We start from the raw sequence: 23145 nt of genomic DNA, 5'->3' as shown, positions 1-23145 counted from the left end.
CCACTAAGCCTTCAGGGATCTCCATACTAGAGGTCGACCGATTAATCGGAATGGCCGATTAATTAGGGCCGATTTCAATCGGAAATCGGTATTTTTGGACACCGATTTTGCCAATTTTAGTTTTTTTTAGACCTTTATTTAAATCTTTATTTAACTAGGCAAGTCAGTTAAGAACATATTCTTATTTTCAATGACGGCCTAGGAACAGTGGGTTAACTGCCTATTTCAGGGGCAGAACGATAGATTTTCACCTTGTCAGCTCGGGGGATACAATCTTGCAACCTTACAGTTAACTAGTCCAGCGCTTGAATGGGTGCCTCTGGAATATCTGACATGTACATTGCATTTTAAAACAGACCAGTTCTACAAAGTATGGGAACCTTATGTAAATTACCTAGAACCTGAGGTATCAGCTATTATGCTTCAAGGATTCTCTTAGAATGGCGGGGATCTATGTATTTCAGAACTACACTGTACGTTCCATGTGTGGAACCTAACTTCTTGGTTTAAACTGAGCTTTGTTTAATTCCTGTTTGTAAGTTTGTTTAAAACGTACGTATTGAGAGACACAATGATGGGGATGGGATGAGAGAAGCACCGAGCGGGAAGAGGAAAATGGTGTACGTATACATACATACATACATACATACATACATACATACATACATACATACATACATTCGTATGTGTAAGTGAGTGCTGTTTTGTCTTGTTGCTTTGCCTCTGTTGTTGTATCTCTTAATATGGGTGAAAATGGTGAAATTCCAATAAAACACTACTGTTACAAAACTAGTCCAACTCAATAACGACCTGCCTCTCTCTCGTTGCACTCCACAAGGAGACTGCCTGTTACGCAAATGCAGTAAGCCACGGTAAGTTGCTAGCTAGCATTAAGCATTAAACTCCACACACATCCACACACATGGGCCTATATCTTTCATTATGCTTCTATAGATCTGGGCCTACAGCTTTCATTATGCTTCTATAGATCTGGGCCTATATCTTTCATTATGCTTCTATAGATCTGGGCCTATATCTTTCATTATGCTTCTATAGATCTGGGCCTATATCTTTCATTATGCTTCTATAGATCTGGGCCTACATCTTTCATTATGCTTCTATAGATCTGGGCCTACAGCTTTCATTATGCTTCTATAGATCTGGGCCTACAGCTTTCATTATGCTTCTATAGATCTGGGCCTATAGCTTTCATTATGCTTCTATAGATCTGGGCCTATATCTTTCATTATGCTTCTATAGATCTGGGCCTATATCTTTCATTATGCTTCTATAGATATGGGCCTATATCTTTCATTATGCTTCTATAGATCTGGGCCTACAGCTTTCATTATGCTTCTATAGATCTGGGCCTACAGCTTTCATTATGCTTCTATAGATCTGGGCCTATATCTTTCATTATGCTTCTATAGATCTGGGCCTATATCTTTCATTATGCTTCTATAGATCTGGTTCTACAGCTTTCATTATGCTTCTATAGATCTGGTTCTACAGCTTTCATTATGCTTCTATAGATCTGGTTCTACAGCTTTCATTATGCTTCTATAGATCTGGGCCTATATCTTTCATTATGCTTCTATAGATCTGGGCCTATATCTTTCATTATGCTTCTATAGATCTGGGCCTATATCTTTCATTATGCTTCTATAGATCTGGGCCTATATCTTTCATTATGCTTCTATAGATCTGGGCCTATATCTTTCATTATGCTTCTATAGATCTGGGCCTATATCTTTCATTATGCTTCTATAGATCTGGGCCTATATCTTTCATTATGCCTCTATAGATCTGGGCCTATATCTTTCATTATGCTTCTATAGATCTGGGCCTACAGCTTTCATTATGCTTCTATAGATCTGGGCCTATATCTTTCATTATGCTTCTATAGATCTGGGCCTATATCTTTCATTATGCTTCTATAGATCTGGGCCTATATCTTTCATTATGCTTCTATAGATCTGGTTCTACAGCTTTTACAATTGTGATAATTCATGGTTTATTATTTCAGAGACGTAGCAATCTGGAAGGTCTAAAATACTATTCACACTCTTCATCACTGAAATCTTTCACTGTGTTGAAACAGACCCATATCTTTCACTGTGTTGAAACAATAACAGACCCATATCTTTTACTGTGTTGAAACAGACCCATATCTTTCACTGTGTTGAAACAATAACAGACCCTTATCTTTTACTGTGTTGAAACAATAACAGACCCATATCTTTCACTGTGTTGAAACAATATCAGGCCCACATCTTTCACTGTGTTGAAACAGACCCTTATCTTTCACTGTGTTGAAACAGACCCTTATCTTTCACTGTGTTGAAACAGACCCGCATCTTTTACTGTGTTGAAACAATAAACAGACCCGCATCTTTCACTGTGTTGAAACAATATCAGGCCCACATCTTTTACTGTGTTGAAACAGACCCTTATCTTTCACTGTGTTGAAACAGACCCTTATCTTTCACTGTGTTGAAACAGACCCTTATCTTTCACTGTGTTGAAACAATATCAGGCCCATATCTTTTACTGTGTTGAAACAATATCAGGCCCATATCTTTTACTGTGTTGAAACAGACCCTTATCTTTCACTGTGTTGAAACAATATCAGGCCCACATCTTTTACTGTGTTGAAACGATAACAGGCCCGTATCTTTCACTGTGTTGAAACAGACCCTTATCTTTCACTGTGTTGAAACAATAACAGACCCGCATCTTTCACTGTGTTGAAACAATAAACAGACCCGCATCTTTCACTGTGTTGAAACAGACCCTTATCTTTCACTGTGTTGAAACAATAACAGACCCATATCTTTTGCTGTGTTGAAACAATAAGACCCATATTCAGCCATATCCTCATTTTCTTTTTCCCAGCTGAAACAAGCCTTTAAATCATGTGCTGTGTTGGCTACATCCTTCAAATGGAGACCAGAAGCATCCCATCTCCCTCGAGACGCGAGGCGGGCATCTCCACCAGACACACACACCATAAATTGCAGGCAGTACATTGTCGGGCAATCCCCGTTGTGCAGGGATATTTACAAGATAATATCTGGGATGTGTTTCTTTTATAGTGTCCCACCCCTCTGTTACAAAATGATTAAGCCCTATGCTCATTTGAATAGTCAATGATAACATATCAAGACCCAGATACATGTTTTAACTCACTCAGGAGGATAAGGATTCTGTCTCAAATGGAGACTCTCCTCGGTGAATGGTCGGAAACAACAAGGAGAAAGCTGTCCGTTTCTGGGTTACAGATCACACTGCAGCTCCTTGGCTCAGGCTCAAACATCTGTTAACGGGTCAAGTTTCCCCTCCACTGTCTGGAACCCATCAACGGAACCCATAGAACACCGCCAGCGTTCCAGAGCTCCAAACAAATCATTCTGGTTCACACCAGAGAAACAAACCTTGAGCCCTGAATGTAAAGGGCCACTTGGTGTTCCAGATGTCTAGTCGAGGTCCTTCAGGCTAGATAACCTTCAGGACGCCACAGTAACAAACATGACGACAGAGACAAAATACAATACACTTTAATGATCTGTGTGTGTGAACTTTAAAAAGTAGGCTAGGGCTGCATTCAGAACACACACCATATACTGGGCTATCTGGAAATAGCTGCAGGATTAAACATTACATCAAAACTATTACATTTCTGTAGCTGCTTTAAGGAAATACCTGCACTCAACTAGTGTAATACGTTAGGAGATAAAGTAGATCCTTCATTTCACCAGTCACATTATGAAGCTTCCTATAGTTCCCCAGAACAATTGGGCCAGTCACATTATGAAGCTTCCCATAGTTCCCCAGAACAGTTGGGCCAGTCATATTATGAAGCTTCCCATAGTTCCCCAGAACAGTTGGGCCAATCACATTATGAAGCCTCCCATAGTTCCCCAGAACAGTTGGGCCAGTCACATTATGAAGCTTCCCGTAGTTCCCCAGAACAGTTGGGCCAGTCACATTATGAAGCTTCCCACAGTTCCCCAGAACAGTTGGGCCAGTCACATTATGAAGCTTCCCATAGTTCCCCAGAACAGTTGGGCCAGTCACGTTATGTTACATTATGAAGCTTCCCATATTTCCCCAGAACAGTTGGGCCAGTCACATTATGAAGCCTCCCATAGTTCCCCAGAACAGTTGGGCCAGTCACATTATGAAGCTTCCTGTAGTTCCCCAGAACAGTTGGGCCAGTCACATTATGAAGCTTCCCATAGTTCCCCAGAACAGTTGGGCCAGTCACATTATGAAGCTTCCCATAGTTCCCCAGAACAGTTGGGCCAGTCACATCATGAAGCTTCCCATAGTTCCCCAGAACAGTTGGGCCAGTCACATTATGAAGCCTCCCATAGTTCCCCAGAACAGTTGGGCCAATCACATTATGAAGCCTCCCATAGTTCCCCAGAACAGTTGGGCCAGTCACATTATGAAGCCTCCCATAGTTCCCCAGAACAGTTGGGCCAGTCACATTATGTTACATTATGAAGCCTCCCATAGTTCCCCAGAACAGTTGGGCCAGTCACATTATGTTACATTATGAAGCCTCCCATATTTCCCCAGAACAGTTGGGCCAGTCACATTATGAAGCCTCCCATAGTTCCCCAGAACAGTTGGGCCAGTCACATTATGAAGCTTCCCATAGTTCCCCAGAACAGTTGGGCCAGTCACATTATGAAGCTTCCCATAGTTCCCCAGAACAGTTGGGCCAGTCACATTATGAAGCTTCCCAAAGTTCCCCAGAACAGTTGGGCCAGTCACATTATGAAGCTTCCCGTAGTTCCCCAGAACAGTTGGGCCAGTCACATTATGAAGCCTCCCATAGTTCCCCAGAACAGTTGGGCCAGTCACATTATGAGGCTTCCCATAGTTCCCCAGAACAGTTGGGCCAGTCACATTATGAAGCCTCCCATAGTTCCCCAGAACAGTTGGGCCAGTCACTTTATGTTACATTATGAAGCCTCCCATAGTTCCCCAGAACAGTTGGGCCAGTCACATTATGAAGCTTCCCATAGTTCCCCAGAACAGTTGGGCCAGTCACATTATGAAGCTTCCTGTAGTTCCCCAGAACAGTTGGACCAGTCACATTATGAAGCCTCCCATAGTTCCCCAGAACAGTTGGGCCAGTCACATTATGAAGCTTCCCATAGTTCCCCAGAACAGTTGGGCCAGTCACATCATGAAGCTTCCCATAGTTCCCCAGAACAGTTGGGCCAGTCACATTATGAAGCCTCCCATAGTTCCCCAGAACAGTTGGGCCAGTCACATCATGAAGCTTCCCATAGTTCCCCAGAACAGTTGGGCCAGTCACATTATGAAGCCTCCCATAGTTCCCCAGAACAGTTGGGCCAATCACATTATGAAGCCTCCCATAGTTCCCCAGAACAGTTGGGCCAGTCACATTATGTTACATTATGAAGCCTCCCATAGTTCCCCAGAACAGTTGGGCCAGTCACATTATGTTACATTATGAAGCCTCCCATATTTCCCCAGAACAGTTGGGCCAGTCACATTATGAAGCCTCCCATAGTTCCCCAGAACAGTTGGGCCAGTCACATTATGAAGCTTCCCATAGTTCCCCAGAACAGTTGGGCCAGTCACATTATGAAGCTTCCCATAGTTCCCCAGAACAGTTGGGCCAGTCACATTATGAAGCTTCCCATAGTTCCCCAGAACAGTTGGGCCAGTCACATTATGAAGCTTCCCAAAGTTCCCCAGAACAGTTGGGCCAGTCACATTATGAAGCTTCCCGTAGTTCCCCAGAACAGTTGGGCCAGTCACATTATGAAGCCTCCCATAGTTCCCCAGAACAGTTGGGCCAGTCACATTATGAGGCTTCCCATAGTTCCCCAGAACAGTTGGGCCAGTCACATTATGAAGCCTCCCATAGTTCCCCAGAACAGTTGGGCCAGTCACATTATGAAGCTCCCCATAGTTCCCCAAAACAGTTGGGCCAGTCACATTATGAAGCTCCCCATAGTTCCCCAGAACAGTTGGACCAGTCACATTATGAAGCCTCCCATAGTTCCCCAGAACAGTTGGACCAGTCACATTATGAAGCCTCCCATAGTTCCCCAGAACAGTTGGGCCAGTCACATTATGAAGCTTCCCGTAGTTCCCCAGAACAGTTGGGCAAGTCACATTATGAAGCCTCCCATAGTTCCCCAGAACAGTTGGGCCAGTCACATTATGAAGCTTCCCGTAGTTCCCCAGAACAGTTGGGCCAGTCACATTATGAAGCTTCCCACAGTTCCCCAGAACAGTTGGGCCAGTCACATTATGAAGCTTCCCATAGTTCCCCAGAACAGTTGGGCCAGTCACGTTATGTTACATTATGAAGCCTCCCATAGTTCCCCAGAACAGTTGGACCAGTCACATTATGAAGCCTCCCATAGTTCCCCAGAACAGTTGGGCCAGTCACATTATGAAGCTTCCCGTAGTTCCCCAGAACAGTTGGGCAAGTCACATTATGAAGCCTCCCATAGTTCCCCAGAACAGTTGGGCCAGTCACATTATGAAGCTTCCCGTAGTTCCCCAGAACAGTTGGGCCAGTCACATTATGAAGCTTCCCACAGTTCCCCAGAACAGTTGGGCCAGTCACATTATGAAGCTTCCCATAGTTCCCCAGAACAGTTGGGCCAGTCACGTTATGTTACATTATGAAGCTTCCCATAGTTCCCCAGAACAGTTGGGCCAGTCACATTATGAAGCCTCTCGTAGTTCCCCAGAACAGTTGGGCCAGTCACATTATGAAGCTTCCTGTAGTTCCCCAGAACAGTTGGGCCAGTCACATTATGAAGCTTCCCATAGTTCCCCAGAACAGTTGGGCCAGTCACATCATGAAGCTTCCCATAGTTCCCCAGAACAGTTGGGCCAGTATTGACAGGGGCAGTGTGTCGTCCATATTGACAGGGGCAGTGTGTCGTCCATATTGACAGGGGCAGTGTGTCGTCCATATTGACAGGGGCAGTGTGTCGTCCATATTGACAGGGGCAGTGTGTTTTCAGTACCGGTACCCCTTGTGTATATATTACCTCAATGACATCCACTAACCGGTACCCCACACATTGACTCAGTAATGGTACCCCCTGTATATATTACCTCCACTAACCGGTACCCCACACTGACTCAGTAATGGTACTCCCTGTATATATTACCTTCACTAACCGGTACCCCACACATTGACTCAGTAATGGTACTCCCTGTATATAGCCTCCACATTGACTCAGTAATGGTACCCCCTGTATATATTACCTCCACTAACCGGTACCCCACACATTGACTCTGTACCGGTACCCCCTGTATATAGCCTCCACATTGACTCTGTACCGGTACCCCCTGTATATAGCCTCCACATTGACTCAGTAATGGTACTCCCTGTATATAGCCTCCTTATTGTTACTCTTATTCTTTACTTTTAGTTTAGTACATTTTACTACAGGTATGATGTGAAATAAAGTGCTAGGACTCCTTTAAGAACACAACCTTGTATTATATACTGTACTCTATACCATCTACTGTATCTTGATTTGATTTGACTCCTTTAAGAACACAACCTTGTATTATATACTGTACTCTATACCATCTACTGTATCTTGATTTGATTTGACTCCTTTAAGAACACAACCTTGTATTATATACTGTACTCTATACCATCTACTGTATCTTGATTTGATTTGACTCCTTTAAGAATACAACCTTGTATTATATACGGTACTCTATACCATCTACTGTATCTTGATTTGATTTGACTCCTTTAAGAACACAACCTTGTATTATATACGGTACTCTATACCATCTACTGTATCTTGATTTGATTCCTTTAAGAACACAACCTTGTATTATATACTGTACTCTATACCATCTACTGTATCTTGATTTGATTTGACTCCTTTAAGAACACAACCTTGTATTATATACTGTACTCTATACCATCTACTGTATCTTGATTTGATTTGACTCCTTTAAGAACACAACCTTGTATTATATACTGTACTCTATACCATCTACTGTATCTTGATTTGATTTGACTCCTTTAAGAATACAACCTTGCTGAATCTACTGACCTACAATCTACTGCACAATGACTGAAGCAATGTCAACAAGTACTTTGTACTAAACGCATCAGTTGTTAATCCACAGCAAACTATATAGGATGCCACACAGCAGAGGCTGGGCAACCCCCAACTAATCCCCTAACTGAATATCTAGACAGCGCTCCAGATACGACCCAGTGTGTCAGACCAAACCCCAGTAGGTTCACCGGGTTGTCTTCCAGCTGAAGATAACTTCCTGCAAGTAGAAACAGGTACTTTGTCATTCAAAGGGTTTGGATGTGTCAGACCTGTAGTAAATCATATTACTACCATAATCTGTCTCGGTCATTGTTAAAAAACAGAAACCAAGCCATCGGAAACAGACTGCTAGACCCACTACTGGATGTATGGATTCCTGTGTGCTTCTCTATAACATGTCAAATCACAGCACAGAAATGTCCCTGTGTGCCCCCCCCATTAGTCCACTGGCCCACGGGCCCTGGTCTACAGCAGTCCACTGGTCCACAGCAGTCCACTGGCCCACAGGCCCACAGCAGTCCACTGGCCCACAGCAGTCCACAGCAGTCCACTGGCCCACAGCAGTCCACTGGCCCACGGGCCCACAGCAGTCCACTGGCCCACGGGCCCACAGCAGTCCACTGGCCCACGGGCCCACAGCAGTCCACTGGCCCACAGCAGTCCACTGGCCCACAGCAGTCCACGGGCCCACAGCAGTCCACGGGCCCTGGTCCACAGCAGTCCACGGGCCCTGGTCTACAGCAGTCCACTGGCCCGCGGGCCCTGGTCTACAGCAGTCCACTGGCCCACGGGCCCTGGTCTACAGCAGTCCACTGGCCCACGGGCCCTGGTCTACAGCAGTCCACTGGCCCACGGGCCCTGGTCTACAGCAGTCCACTGGCCCACGGGCCCTGGTCTACAGCAGTCCACTGGCCCACGGGCCCTGGTCTACAGCAGTCCACTGGCCCACGGGCCCTGGTCTACAGCAGTCCACTGGCCCACGGGCCCTGGTCTACAGCAGTCCACTGGCCCACGGGCCCTGGTCTACAGCAGTCCACTGGCCCACGGGCCCTGGTCTACAGCAGTCCACTGGCCCACGGGCCCTGGTCTACAGCAGTCCACTACATAGAGAACAGGGATCCATTGGGGGGAGACACGATGCTAACGCCAGGAAGGGAAGCAGCGTTCAGGACAGAGGCAGGACATTAACAACAACATGGTTTGATGGATCCTCAGACTGGCTCGCATTTACAAACGGACAGACTGAGCAATACAAGTGGGAGCAATAAAACAGGAAGTGGAAATGATTTTCAGTGCAGCTACAGCTAGATAATATTACAGAACAATATGATATTGGTCATGCAGAAGGATGGGCTGGATTTACTATGAAAACAAGGCCAAGTACCTAACATGAAGTAACAAGAGTAAACTTGTTTAGGTCCTGGTTGGTTTAATGACTGAGGCATTCCAGCGGGCTCCTCCAATACACACTCTGCCACCACAGAGACAACGGCTCAAACACCACCATGTTTTTAATATCAGGGGCTCAAACACCACCATGTTTTAATATCAGTGGCTCAAACACCACCCTGTTTTAATATCAGGGGCTCAAACACCACCCTGTTTTAACATCAGGGGCTCAAACACCACCCTGTTTTAACATCAGTGGCTCAAACACCACCCTGTTTTAACATCAGGGGCTCAAACACCACCCTGTTTTAACATCAGTGGCTCAAACACCACCCTGTTTTAACATCAGTGGCTCAAACACCACCCTGTTTTAACATCAGTGGCTCAAACACCACCCTGTTTTAATATCAGGGGCTCAAACACTACCATGTTTTAATATCAGGGGCTCAAACACCACCCTGTTTTAATATCAGGGGCTCAAACACCACCCTGTTTTAACATCAGGGGCTCAAACACCACCATGTTTTAATATCAGGGGCTCAAACACCACCATGTTTTAATATCAGTGGCTCAAACACCACCCTGTTTTAATATCAGGGGCTCAAACACCACCCTGTTTTAACATCAGTGGCTCAAACACCACCCTGTTTTAACATCAGGGGCTCAAACACCACCATGTTTTAATATCAGGGGCTCAAACACCACCATGTTTTAATATCAGGGGCTCAAACACCACCATGTTTTAATATCAGGGGCTCAAACACCACCCTGTTTAATATCAGGGGCTCAAACACCACCATGTTTTAATATCAGGGGCTCAAACACCACCATGTTTTAATATCAGGGGCTCAAACACCACCATGTTTTAATATCAGGGGCTCAAACACCACCCTGTTTAATATCAGGGGCTCAAACACCACCATGTTTTAATATCAGGGGCTCAAACACCACCATGTTTTAATATCAGGGGCTCAAACACGACCCTGTTTTAATATCAGGGGCTCAAACACCACCATGTTTTAATATCAGGGGCTCAAACACCACCATGTTTTAATATCAGGGGCTCAAACACCACCCTGTTTTAATATCAGGGGCTCAAACACTACCATGTTTTAATATCAGGGGCTCAAACACCACCCTGTTTTAATATCAGGGGCTCAAACACCACCCTGTTTTAATATCAGGGGCTCAAACACCACCCTGTTTTAATATCAGGGGCTCAAACACCACCCTGTTTAATATCAGGGGCTCAAACACCACCATGTTTTAATATCAGGGGCTCAAACACCACCATGTTTTAATATCAGGGGCTCAAACACCACCATGTTTTAATATCAGGGGCTCAAACACCACCATGTTTTAATATCAGGGGCTCAAACACCACCCTGTTTTAATATCAGGGGCTCAAACACCACCCTGTTTTAACATCAGTGGCTCAAACACCACCCTGTTTTAACATCAGGGGCTCAAACACCACCATGTTTTAATATCAGGGGCTCAAACACCACCATGTTTTAATATCAGGGGCTCAAACACCACCATGTTTTAATATCAGGGGCTCAAACACCACCCTGTTTAATATCAGGGGCTCAAACACCACCATGTTTTAATATCAGGGGCTCAAACACCACCATGTTTTAATATCAGGGGCTCAAACACCACCATGTTTTAATATCAGGGGCTCAAACACCACCCTGTTTAATATCAGGGGCTCAAACACCACCATGTTTTAATATCAGGGGCTCAAACACCACCATGTTTTAATATCAGGGGCTCAAACACCACCCTGTTTTAATATCAGGGGCTCAAACACCACCATGTTTTAATATCAGGGGCTCAAACACCACCATGTTTTAATATCAGGGGCTCAAACACCACCCTGTTTTAATATCAGGGGCTCAAACACTACCATGTTTTAATATCAGGGGCTCAAACACCACCCTGTTTTAATATCAGGGGCTCAAACACCACCCTGTTTTAATATCAGGGGCTCAAACACCACCCTGTTTTAATATCAGGGGCTCAAACACCACCCTGTTTAATATCAGGGGCTCAAACACCACCATGTTTTAATATCAGGGGCTCAAACACCACCATGTTTTAATATCAGGGGCTCAAACACCACCATGTTTTAATATCAGGGGCTCAAACACCACCATGTTTTAATATCAGGGGCTCAAACACCACCCTGTTTTAATATCAGGGGCTCAAACACCACCATGTTTTAATATCAGGGGCTCAAACACCACCATGTTTTAATATCAGTGGCTCAAACACCACCCTGTTTTAATATCAGGGGCTCAAACACCACCCTGTTTTAATATCAGGGGCTCAAACACCACCATGTTTTAATATCAGGGGCTCAAACACCACCATGTTTTAATATCAGGGGCTCAAACACCACCATGTTTTAATATCAGGGGCTCAAACACCACCCTGTTTCAATATCAGGGGCTCAAACACCACCCTGTTTTAATATCAGGGGCTCAAACACTACCATGTTTTAATATCAGGGGCTCAAACACCACCCTGTTTTAATATCAGGGGCTCAAACACCACTATGTTTTAATATCAGGGGCTCAAACACCACCCTGTTTTAATATCAGGGGCTCAAACACCACCATGTTTTAATATCAACGGCCAAAACATTTGGAGTGGAGACCTTAGAATAACATTCAGTTTATTTGATTTGGGAAAGTATGTCCTGAAAAACTAACATACAGTTGGGTCTAAAACAAAGACATCTGGATATATTCAACAAGAGCAGAGAGAACTGGGTCAGAACAGAGATGAGTTGGAAGGTCTGGGCCGTCTCAGAGAACTGGGTCAGTACAGAGATGGGTTGGAAGGTCTGGGCCGTCTCAGAGAACTGGGTCAGTACAGAGATGGGTTGGAAGGACTGGGCCGTCTCAGAGAACTGGGTCAGTACAGAGATGGGTTGGAAGGTCTGGGCCGTCTCAGAGAACAGGGTCAGTACAGAGATGGGTTGGAAGGACTGGGCCGTCTCAGAGAACAGGGTCAGTACAGAGATGGGTTGGAAGGTCTGGGCCATCTCAGAGAACAGGGTCAGTACAGAGATGGGTTGGAAGGACTGGGCCGTCTCAGAGAACTGGGTCAGTACAGAGATGGGTTGGAAGGTCTGGGCCATCTCAGAGAACAGGGTCAGTACAGAGATGGGTTGGAAGGTCTGGGCCATCTCAGAGAACAGGGTCAGTACAGAGATGGGTTGGAAGGACTGGGCCGTCTCAGAGAACTGGGTCAGTACAGAGATGGGTTGGAAGGACTGGGCCGTCTCAGAGAACTGGGTCAGTACAGAGATGGGTTGGAAGGTCTGGGCCATCTCAGAGAACTGGGTCAGTACAGAGATGGGGTTGGAAGGTCTGGGGAGACTGGGCCGTCTCAGAGAACAGGGTCAGTACAGAGATGGGTTGGAAGGACTGGGCCGTCTCAGAGAACAGGGTCAGTACAGAGATGGGTTGGAAGGACTGGGCCGTCTCAGAGAACTGGGTCAGTACAGAGATGGGTTGGAAGGTCTGGGCCGTCTCAGAGAACAGGGTCAGTACAGAGATGGGTTGGAAGGACTGGGCCGTCTCAGAGAACTGGGTCAGTACAGAGATGGGTTGGAAGGTCTGGGCCGTCTCAGAACAGAGGAAAACCTAGCCTACTAACTGGGCATAAAGACCACAGGGTGATAAGTATGTATTCCCTGGGGAAAAGGAGTGAAATAGTGTGAAAAACAGAAGTGTAAATGATGAAGGTTGGGCCTACATGACGTAACACTCCTTTATATCAGTCAACAGACACAGATGATACATGACATGTAGGCGAGCCTATACGGTAAATACTCTATGCTTGACGCTACATCCAACACCAGCCTTGTCCTTCTCATTAGGTTACCATGTCTACGAGGGCAGAACAGACCGTGTTAAACAGGATCTGAATCTGATCGTGTCCTGATGTGGAGCAGGAGAATGTTAAGCAACGTGGAGCTAACTAGAGCTGGTGAACTCAGAGAACCCGTCATTCACATGGCTACGCCGCTGTTGCTACGGGATACAGTCCAGGCATTGGTGAAAGAGAGTCTCTCTCTCCCTCTCCACTCCTAATGAGAGCTCTGCTGTCTGAAATATCAAAGTACCAAGCCAGTGACTCACACTGCTACAGAATAAACGAGGCCAATCAGCAGGCAGAGTTATATACTTTCAGGAAAGTACGATGTTCTCGGGCAGTTTGTTGTTACCATTATGTCAATTAATACTGTGTGTCACTGTACCAACAGTAAATAAGACAAAAGCAACGAGAATCAAAAACATTTAGAACAGAAGATTAATGAGAAACCACTACTATTTTTTATTTTACCTTTATTTAACTAGGCAAGTCTGTTAAGAACAAATTCTTATTTTCAATGACGACCTACCGGGAAACAGTGGGTTAACTGTCTTGTTCAGGGGCAGAACAACAGATTTTTACCTTGTCAGTGCTGGGATTTGATCTTGCAACCTTTCAGTTACTAGCCCAACGCTCTAACCACTAGGCTACCTACCGGTTACTTGCCCGACGCTCTAACCACTAGGCTACCTGCCGGTTACTGGCCCAACGCTCCAACCACTAGGCAGCCCTGCCGGTTACTGGCCCAACGCTCCAACCACTAGGCAGCCCTGCCGGTTACTGGCTCAACGCTCCAACCACTAGGCAGCCCTGCCGGTTACTGGCCCAACGCTCCAACCACTAGGCAGCCCTGCCGGTTACTGGCCCAACGCTCCAACCACTAGGCAGCCCTGCCGGTTACTGGCCCAACGCTCCAACCACTAGGCAGCCCTGCCGGTTACTGGCCCAACGCTCCAACCACTAGGCAGCCCTGCCGGTTACTGGCCCAACGCTCCAACCACTAGGCAGCCCTGCCGGTTACTGGCCCAACGCTCCAACCACTAGGCAGCCCTGCCGGTTACTGGCCCAACGCTCCAACCACTAGGCAGCCCTGCCGGTTACTGGTCCAACGCTCCAACCACTAGGCAGCCCTGCCGGTTACTGGCCCAACGCTCCAACCACTAGGCAGCCCTGCTGGTTACTGGCCCAACGCTCCAACCACTAGGCAGCCCTGCCGGTTACTGGCCCAACGCTCCAACCACTAGGCAGCCATGCCGCCCCTCCGCTCCACCCACTAGGCTACCTGCCGTTCCTCCGCTCCAACCACTAGGCTACCTGCCGTCCCTCCGCTCCAACCACTAGGCTACCTGCCGTCCCTCCGCTCCAACCACTAGGCTACCTGCCGTCCCTCCACTCTAACCACTAGTCTACCTGCCGTCCCTACACTCTAACCACTAGTCTACCTGCCGTCCCTACACTCTAACCACTAGTCTACCTGCCGTCCCTACACTCTAACCACTAGGCTACCCGCCGGCCCTCCACTCTAACCACTAGACGTCTGAAACAATCAGTAGTGGTGTAAATAACGCTGTATAGTCCTACGACAGACATATTTCCATCTCCTGGCCAACTCAACAGGACCCAATGATTCCAACATGTATCTGACTGGAAACAGGAAGTGGGTCCCACTCCAGGTTACTGAGACCACCTGGCCTACAGTCTACCAAGGTAACTAAACAGGTTCTTTAAGGAGGACGTGTTGAAAAAAAGGTATTTATGGATTTACAGAGTTACTGTTAATCCAAACAATCAATTCCTTCCCAGTGTTCCAGTAATGAAACTCTTCACTGCAGAGGGTGGGGCCAGGCAGACGTTTGAAGATCCTCTATTGTGGAAGACATCTTGATGTTATACAATGCTTTGTTAGTGTCCTTCAACTGTGTGAAACAACATGTTACACTCTGGTGAAGAGGGACAGAGCGGTAATTATGGATTACCAGGGCTGTACTGGCGCTAGTAGGAATCATGTCAACATATTATCCCCAACACTATATTAACAATAAATGTTATTGACATGACCTATCCTATTTTGGAAGTTAGGGATTTAATCTAGGAGAACTATCAGACCTACGCTGGAAAGGCAGTGTCTGGTAGTCAGCTGCTGTGGAGATGTAGTGCTAGCCTAGACGAACCCCGGCGGCTTGGCCTGCCGACAGGGGCCCGAACCCCGGCGGCTTGGCCTCCCGACAGGGGCCCGAACCCCGGCGGCTTGGCCTCCCGACAGGGGCCCGAACCCCGGCGGCTTGGCCTCCCGACAGGGGCCCGAACCCCGGCGGCTTGGCCTCCCGACAGGGGCCCGAACCCCGGCGGCTTGGCCTCCCGACAGGGGCCCGAACCCCGGCGGCTTGGCCTCCCGACAGGGGCCCGAACCCCGGCGGCTTGGCCTCCCGACAGGGGCCCGAACCCCGGCGGCTTGGCCTCCCGACAGGGGCCCGAACCCCGGCGGCTTGGCCTCCCGACAGGGGCCCGAACCCCGGCGGCTTGGCCTCCCGACAGGGGCCCGAACCCCGGCGGCTTGGCCTCCCGACAGGGGCCCGAACCCCGGCGGCTTGGCCTCCCGACAGGGGCCCGAACCCCGGCGGCTTGGCCTCCCGACAGGGACCCGAACCCCGGCGGCTTGGCCTGCCGACAGGGGCCCGAACCCCGGCGGCTTGGCCTCCCGACAGGGGCCTGAACCCCGGCGGCTTGGCCTCCCGACAGGGGCCCGAACCCCGGCGGCTTGGCCTCCCGACAGGGGCCCGAACCCCGGCGGCTTGGCCTCCCAACAGGGACCCGAACCCCAGCGGCTTGGCCTGCTGACAGGGGCCCGAACCCCGGCGGCTTGGCCTGCTGACAGGGGCCCGAACCCCGGCGGCTTGGCCTCCTGACAGGGGCCTGAACCCCGGCTTTGCAATCTGGAAACCAGAGAGAGCCTACTGTCATAGAACACAGACATGGCTGCCTTATGTTGTGGTACCGGTGGGGGAGGGGTGCTGCTGACCACCACCAGTCTCATGTTACATTCTGTCTCCTAGGGCAACAAAATAACATGTTCATTTCAACTACCGTTATTGTCATAGTAAAATGATTGGTGTATTTTCTCTGAAACAGAAGTCATTGAAACAACTAGCTGGCCTACATGCAGTCTGGTTTTAACAGTGATAAGAATGAATGAGTGTAGCCAAGGTGTTCTTGTTCAGATCCTACTCCTCAAAACATACTGTACGGCATGTTGATTCTCCCTCCACACACACAGTACTCTGAACCAAACACTTTTCGAAGCTATTGTTGGCACAACGGCGTGTCACAGCCTAGCTAGCTACACGTTTACAGATTCCCAACTCAGCAACACACAGCCTAGCTAGCTACACGTTTACAGATTCCCCACTCAGCAACACACAGCCTAGCTAGCTACACGTTTACAGATTCCCAACTCAGCAACACACAGCCAGACAGGCCTCCGTTCAACCAGCAACACACGGCCAGACAGGCCTCCGTTCAACCAGCAACACACGGCCAGACAGGCCTCCGTTCAACCAGCAACACACAGCCAGAAAGGCCTCCGTTCAACCAGCAACACACGGCCAGACAGGCCTCCGTTCAACCAGCAACACACGGCCAGACAGGCCTCAGTTCAACCAGCAACACACAGCCAGACAGGCCTCCGTTCAACCAGCAACACACAGCCAGACAGTCCACCATTCAACCAGCAACACACAGCCAGACAGGCCTCAGTTCAACCAGAAACACACAGCCAGACAGGCCTCCATTCAACCAGCAACACACAGCCAGACAGGCCTCCATTCAACCAGCAACACACAGCCAGACAGTGTAATTGTGTTGCTATTCCAGCTACTGACACTAGTACAATGGCAAGTTGTGTGTGACATGATGATCTAATCTTAAATCCTTGTGTTCACTCAGCTGTTCATTCCTGGCTGATAAAAAGGGGCCCAAAGTAAATGCAACTATTCATTTATCTGGCTACCTGTCCGACAGTATTCACGTAGGCTACATTAGCAACACAGCTTTACCATTAGAAATCTGGCAACAAACAACAAATAGTGGGTTTTTACATGGGCCCTGTGATTTAGGACAAATCTGGAATTATTGACCTATTTATCCCGCACATTCAACATGTTTGTCCTCTTTACAACTGGTGGGCATGCCAGTTGTTAATATGCACTTCAGGTTCTAGCTAATTATTGTACAAGTCATGGAATTTCAGCCTTGATGTGGAAATCGAGGAAAGGGTCGCTAGAGCTGTGATCGACTCAACGTTGGCTAGCTAGGTCATTTAATCACAGGTCAATGGTTCTGACGATTAATTTAGCCTTAACATGATTTTGGGAAACCGGTCCCAGCTATCTCTCTGCTTGCTTACCCCTCTCACCCTGCTCTCTCTCCATGTTCTCTCCCTGCTATCTCTCATCTCTCTCGGGTTTATTTGCTGTTAGAAATCTCTGACATTGTTGACACGCGCCCTTACTAACGGACAGTTAGCTAAACTAGCATAACGTCAGGTTTACGGTAGATAGATCAAGACTAACGTCTGACGCTACTGCCAAACAGTTATAAAAGATACAAAACTAAATTTACTTCATACAAGATAGATAATGTATGTATTTATTATAATTATATGCCAATAGCGACTGAAAACCAGCTAACGGCGTTAAGAAGCTAACTTCATCTTTACAAAGCCAAACCAACACCAAATGCCTCTACGGTCGGACAAACAATTAAAAATAATATACAATTCCTTACCGTCAACTCTGAATGGTTGTTGTCCCGGTGAGTAACGGCTCGGATGACCCCAGCTCGCCAGCCCCAGCGGCCGATATCCCGGAGATCCAGCGGCTCGTCTCCACCGACACACAGGAACCGCTTCCCAACCAGCTCCGGTCGCGTCTCCACCGCCATGGCCATCCACTGACAGCGAAAACAACCCCCTGGAAAACTCTAACACCGACGGCCTATCGAGCTCACATGTACTACATTAAACTGAACTGAATAATCCAAAGAAACGCATCAACTACCACTGTTATTTCGTCTTTAACGTGTAGCGTAACAACCCGGGGGGGATTTAAATTCCTTGCAGTCTCCACCCGTAAACAGTCGATCTTCAGCTCCGTGGCGAAACACGGTATCCCTCCGCTCCCAGATCACTGCCGTGGCGATACACGGTATCCCTCCGCTCCCACATCACTGCCGTGGCGATACACGGTATCCCTCCGCTCCCACAGCACTGCCGTGGCGATACACGGTATCCCTCCGCTCCCACATCACTGCCGTGGAAAAGGTATCCCTCCGCTCCCCGAGGTAGACCAACACTGGAACACATCACTGCCGCGGTAAAACACGGTATCCCTCCGCACCCACATCACTGCCGTGGTAAAACATGGTATCCCTCCGCACCCACATCACTGCCGTGGTGAAACACTGTATCCCTCCGCTCCCCGAGGCAGACGACCGTGTAACACCGCAGCAGCAGACCTCTCCGTCTGCCAGACACAGATATATTCTCTACCACTGTTACAAAAAGGAATATATCAAATCAAATCAAATTGGATATGTCACATGCCGCTGAATACAACACATGAAGAAGACCTTACAGTGAAAAGCTTACTTTCAAGCCCTTAACCAAAAATGACATTTTAAGAAAAATACGTGTTAAGTTAAAACAAATAGATAAGTAAAAAAAAATAAGAAATAAAAGTAACAAATAATTAGAGAGCAGCAGTAAAATAACAATAGCGAGGCTATGTTTAGGGGCAAAAGTTAGTCGAGGTAATTCCGGTAATATGTACATGTAGGTAGAGTTAAAGTGACTATGCAAAGATAATAAACAGACAGTAGCAGCAGCGTAAAAGGCTGAGGGGCAATGCAAATAGTCTGGGCGGCCATTTGATTAGCTGTTCAGAGGTTTTATGGCTTGGGGATAGAAGCTGTTGAGAAACCTTTTGGACCTAGACTTACCGCTTTTAAATATATATATACATTTCACCTTTATTTAACCAGGTAGGCTAGTTGAGAACACATGAAATAAACAAACATACAGTCAATAACACAATAGAAAAGGTCTATATACAGTGAGTGCAAATGAGGTAAGATAAGGGAGGTAAGGCAATAAATAGGCCGTGGTAGCGAAGTAATTACAATTTAGCAATTAAACACTGGAGTGATAGATGTGCAGAAGATGAATGTGCAAGTAGAGATACTGGGGTGCAAAGGAGAAAAAATAAATAACAGTATGGGAATGAGGTAGTTAGATGGGCTATGTACAGATGGACTATGTACAGGTGCAGTGATCTGTGAGCTGCTCTGACAGCTGGTGCTTAAAGTTAGTGAGGGAGATATGAGTCTCCAGCTTCAGTGATTTTTGCAAATCGTTCCAGTCATTGGCAGCAGAGAACAGTAGCCGTGCGGTAGCAGATAGAACAGTCTATGACAAGGGTGGCTGGAATCTTTGACAATTTGTTGGGCCTTCCTCTGAAGGTGTAGAGGTCCTGGATGGCAGGAAGCTTGGCCCCGGTGATATACTGGGCCGTACGCACTACCATCTGTAGCACCTTACGGTCAGATGCCGAGCAGTTATCATACCAGGCAGTGATACAACCAGTCAGTCAGTCAGTGCTCTCGATGGTGCAGCTATAGAACTTTTTGAGGATCTGAGGACCCATGCCAAATCTTTTCAGTCTCCTGAGGGGGAGTCGGTTTTGTCGTGCCCTCTTCACAACTGTCTTAGTGTGTTTGGACCATGATAGTTTGTTGGTGATGTGGACACCAAGGAACTTGAAGCTCTCAACCTGCTCCACTACAGCCCCGTTGATGAGAATGGGGACGTACTTGGTCCCCCTTTTCCTGTAGTCCACAATCATCTCCTTTGTCTTGATCACGTTGAGGGAGAGGTTGTTATTATGGCACCACACGACCAGGTCTCTGACCTCCTCCCTATAGGCTGTCTCATTGTTGTCGGTGATCAGGCCTACCACTGTTGTGTCATCAGCAAACTTAATGATGGTGTTGGAGTTGTGCCTGGCCATGCAGACCAGAGTGAACAGGGAGTACAGGAGGGGACTGAGAATGCACCCCTGAGGGGCCCCTGTGTTGAGGATCAGAGTGACGGATGTGTTGTTATCTACCCTTACCACCTGGGGGCGACCCGTCAGGAAGTCCAGGATTTAGTTGCAGAGGGAGGTGTTACGTCCCAGGGTCCATAGCTTATTGATGAGCTTGGAGCAGTGTGGAGTGCAATAGAGATTGTATCATCTGTGGATCTGTTAGGGCGGTGTGCAAATTGGAGTGGGTCTAGGGTTTCTGGGATAATGGTGGTGATGTGAGCCACGACCAGCCTTTCAAAGCACTTCATGGCTACAGACGCGAGTGCTACAGGGTGGTAGTCAATTAGGCAGGTTACCTTGGTGTTCTTTGGCACAGGGATTATGGTGGTCTGCTTCAAACATGTTGGTATTACAGACTCGGTCAGGGAGAGGTTGAAAATGTCAGTGAAGACACTTGACAGTTGGTCAGCGCACGCTTTGAGTACACATCCTGGTGATCTTCCTGTCCGTTCTTGGTTGTTCTTGGTTCTTGGTTGAAGATATCAGTCTAGTGGTGTGGGGGCTGTGCTTTGGCAAAGTGGGTGGGGTTATATCCTGCCTGTTTGGCCCTGTCTGGGGGTATCATCGGACAGGGCCACAGTGTCTCCCAATCCCTCCTGTCTCAGCCTCCAGTATTTATGCTGCAGTAGTTTATGTGTCGGGGGGCTAGGGTCAGTCTGTTATATCTGGAGGACTTCTCTTGTCTTATCCGGTGTCCTGTGTGAATTTAAGTGTGCTCCCTCTAATTCTCTCTCTCTCCCTCTCCCCTCCCAGAGGACCTGAGCCCTGGGACCATGCCTCGGGACTACCTGGCCTGATGACTCCTTGCTGTCCCCAGTCCACCTGGCCCTAGGACCATGCCTCAGGACTACCTGGCCTGATGACTCCTTGCTGTCCCCAGTCCACCTGGCCCTAGGACCATGCCTCAGGACTACCTGGCCTGATGACTCCATGCTGTCCCCAGTCCACCTGGCCCTAGGACCATGCCTCAGGACTACCTGGCCTGATGACTCCTTGCTGTCCCCAGTCCACCTGGCCCTAGGACCATGCCTCAGGACTACCTGGCCTGATGACTCCTTGCTGTCCCCAGTCCACCTGGCCCTGGGACCATGCCTCAGGACTACCTGGCCTGATGACTCCTTGCTGTCCCCAGTCCACCTGGCCCTGGGACCATGCCTCAGGACTACCTGGCCTGATGACTCCTTGCTGTCCCCAGTCCACCTGGTTTTGCTGCTGAAACATTATGTACATTTGTCCCAAAAAATAAAAGGATGTATTATTATATTGAATATTAGTGGTGTATATTTTGATAATAACTCGACAGATATAAAATACGATGCATAAGACAATATATATTTTACATGTAAGAAAATGATGTTGATGTTTATTTTTTTTATGTAAAAAAAATTGTTTTCTCACGTTGATGCAGCTCCAGTTTAGGGAAACATCTATAATATGTTTAGTGTGTTTCTCTGTTTATCCCTTTACAGCTCTCCCCCTGAGAATGCCTTATGGCTGTGCTGCCTTATGGCTGTGCTGCCTTGTGGCTGTGCTGCCTTATGGCTGTGTTGACTTATGGCTATGCTGTGCTGCCTTATGGCTGTGCTGCCTTATGGCTGTGCTGCCTTGTGGCTGTGCTGCCTTATGGCTGTGTTGACTTATGGCTGTGCTGTGCTGCCTTATGGCTGTGCTGCCTTATGGCTATGCTGTGCTGCCTTATGGCTGTGCTGCCTTATGGCTGTGCTGCCTTGTGGCTGTGCTGCCTTATGGCTGTGTTGACTTATGGCTGTGCTGTGCTGCCTTATGGCTGTGTTGACTTATGGCTGTGCTGTGCTGCCTTATGGCTGTGCTGCCTTGTGGCTGTGCTGCCTTATGGCTGTGTTGACTTATGGCTGTGCTGTGCTGCCTTATGGCTGTGCTGCCTTATGGCTATGCTGTGCTGCCTTATGGCTGTGCTGCCTTATGGCTGTGCTGCCTTGTGGCTGTGCTGCCTTATGGCTGTGTTGACTTATGGCTGTGCTGTGCTGCCTTATGGCTGTGCTGCCTTATGGCTGTGCTGCCTTGTGGTTGTGCTGTGCTGCCTTATGGCTGTGCTGTGCTTTCTTATGGCTGTGCTGCCTTATGGCTGTGCTGCCTTATGGCTGTGTTGTGCTGCCTTATGGCTGTGCTGTGCAGCCTTATGGCTGTGTTGTGCTGCCTTATGGCTGTGTTGTGCTGCCTTATGGCTGTGCTGCCTTATGGCTGTGCTGTGCTGCCTTATGGCTGTGCTGCTTTATGGCTATGCTGTGCTGCCTTATGGCTGTGCTGCCTTATGGCTGTGCTGTGCTGCCTTATGGCTGTGCTGTGCTGCCTTATGGCTGTGCTGTGCTGCCTTATGGCTGTGCTGCCTTATGGCTGTGCTGTGCTGCCTTATGGCTGTGCTGTGCTGCCCTATGGCTGTGCTGCCTTATGGCTGTGTTGTGCTTTCTTATGGCTGTGCTGCCTTATGGCTGTGCTGTGCAGCCTTATGGCTGTGTTGTGCTGCCTTATGGCTGTGCTGCCTTATGGCTGTGCTGCCTTATGGCTGTGTTGTGCTTTCTTATGGCTGTGCTGCCTTATGGCTGTGCTGCCTTATGGCTGTGCTGTGCAGCCTTATGGCTGTGCTGTGCTGCCTT

At 47.9% G+C, this 23145-nt stretch overlaps 1 protein-coding gene across 10 annotated transcripts in view; it reads right to left on the bottom strand.

Moving 5' to 3' along the window:
- The window catches only part of jmjd1cb (jumonji domain containing 1Cb), a 242200-nt gene extending 223567 nt beyond the window's left edge, over positions 1-18633 (bottom strand). For 2 of the 10 annotated variants that reach the window (XM_090217894.1, XM_090217895.1), the window contains exon 1: positions 18156-18616. In XM_090217894.1, the coding sequence (XP_090074020.1) occupies positions 18156-18317 (162 nt within the window). In that variant the 5' untranslated portion in view covers positions 18318-18616. Of the gene's footprint in view, positions 1-18155 lie in introns of all 10 variants that reach the window. The other 8 variants (XM_090217893.1, XM_090217897.1, XR_016491190.1 and 5 more) reach the window with 7 other exon arrangements.
- Positions 18634-23145: the final 4512 nt, after the last annotated feature.

Source organism: Oncorhynchus mykiss, chromosome 23 (assembly GCF_057628025.1).
Source record: "Oncorhynchus mykiss isolate SJ-2025 chromosome 23, ASM5762802v1, whole genome shotgun sequence".
NCBI lineage: Eukaryota > Metazoa > Chordata > Actinopteri > Salmoniformes > Salmonidae > Oncorhynchus > Oncorhynchus mykiss.
The sequence above is the reverse complement of the archived record's forward strand: the minus strand, read 5'-3'. Positions and strand labels throughout refer to the sequence as shown.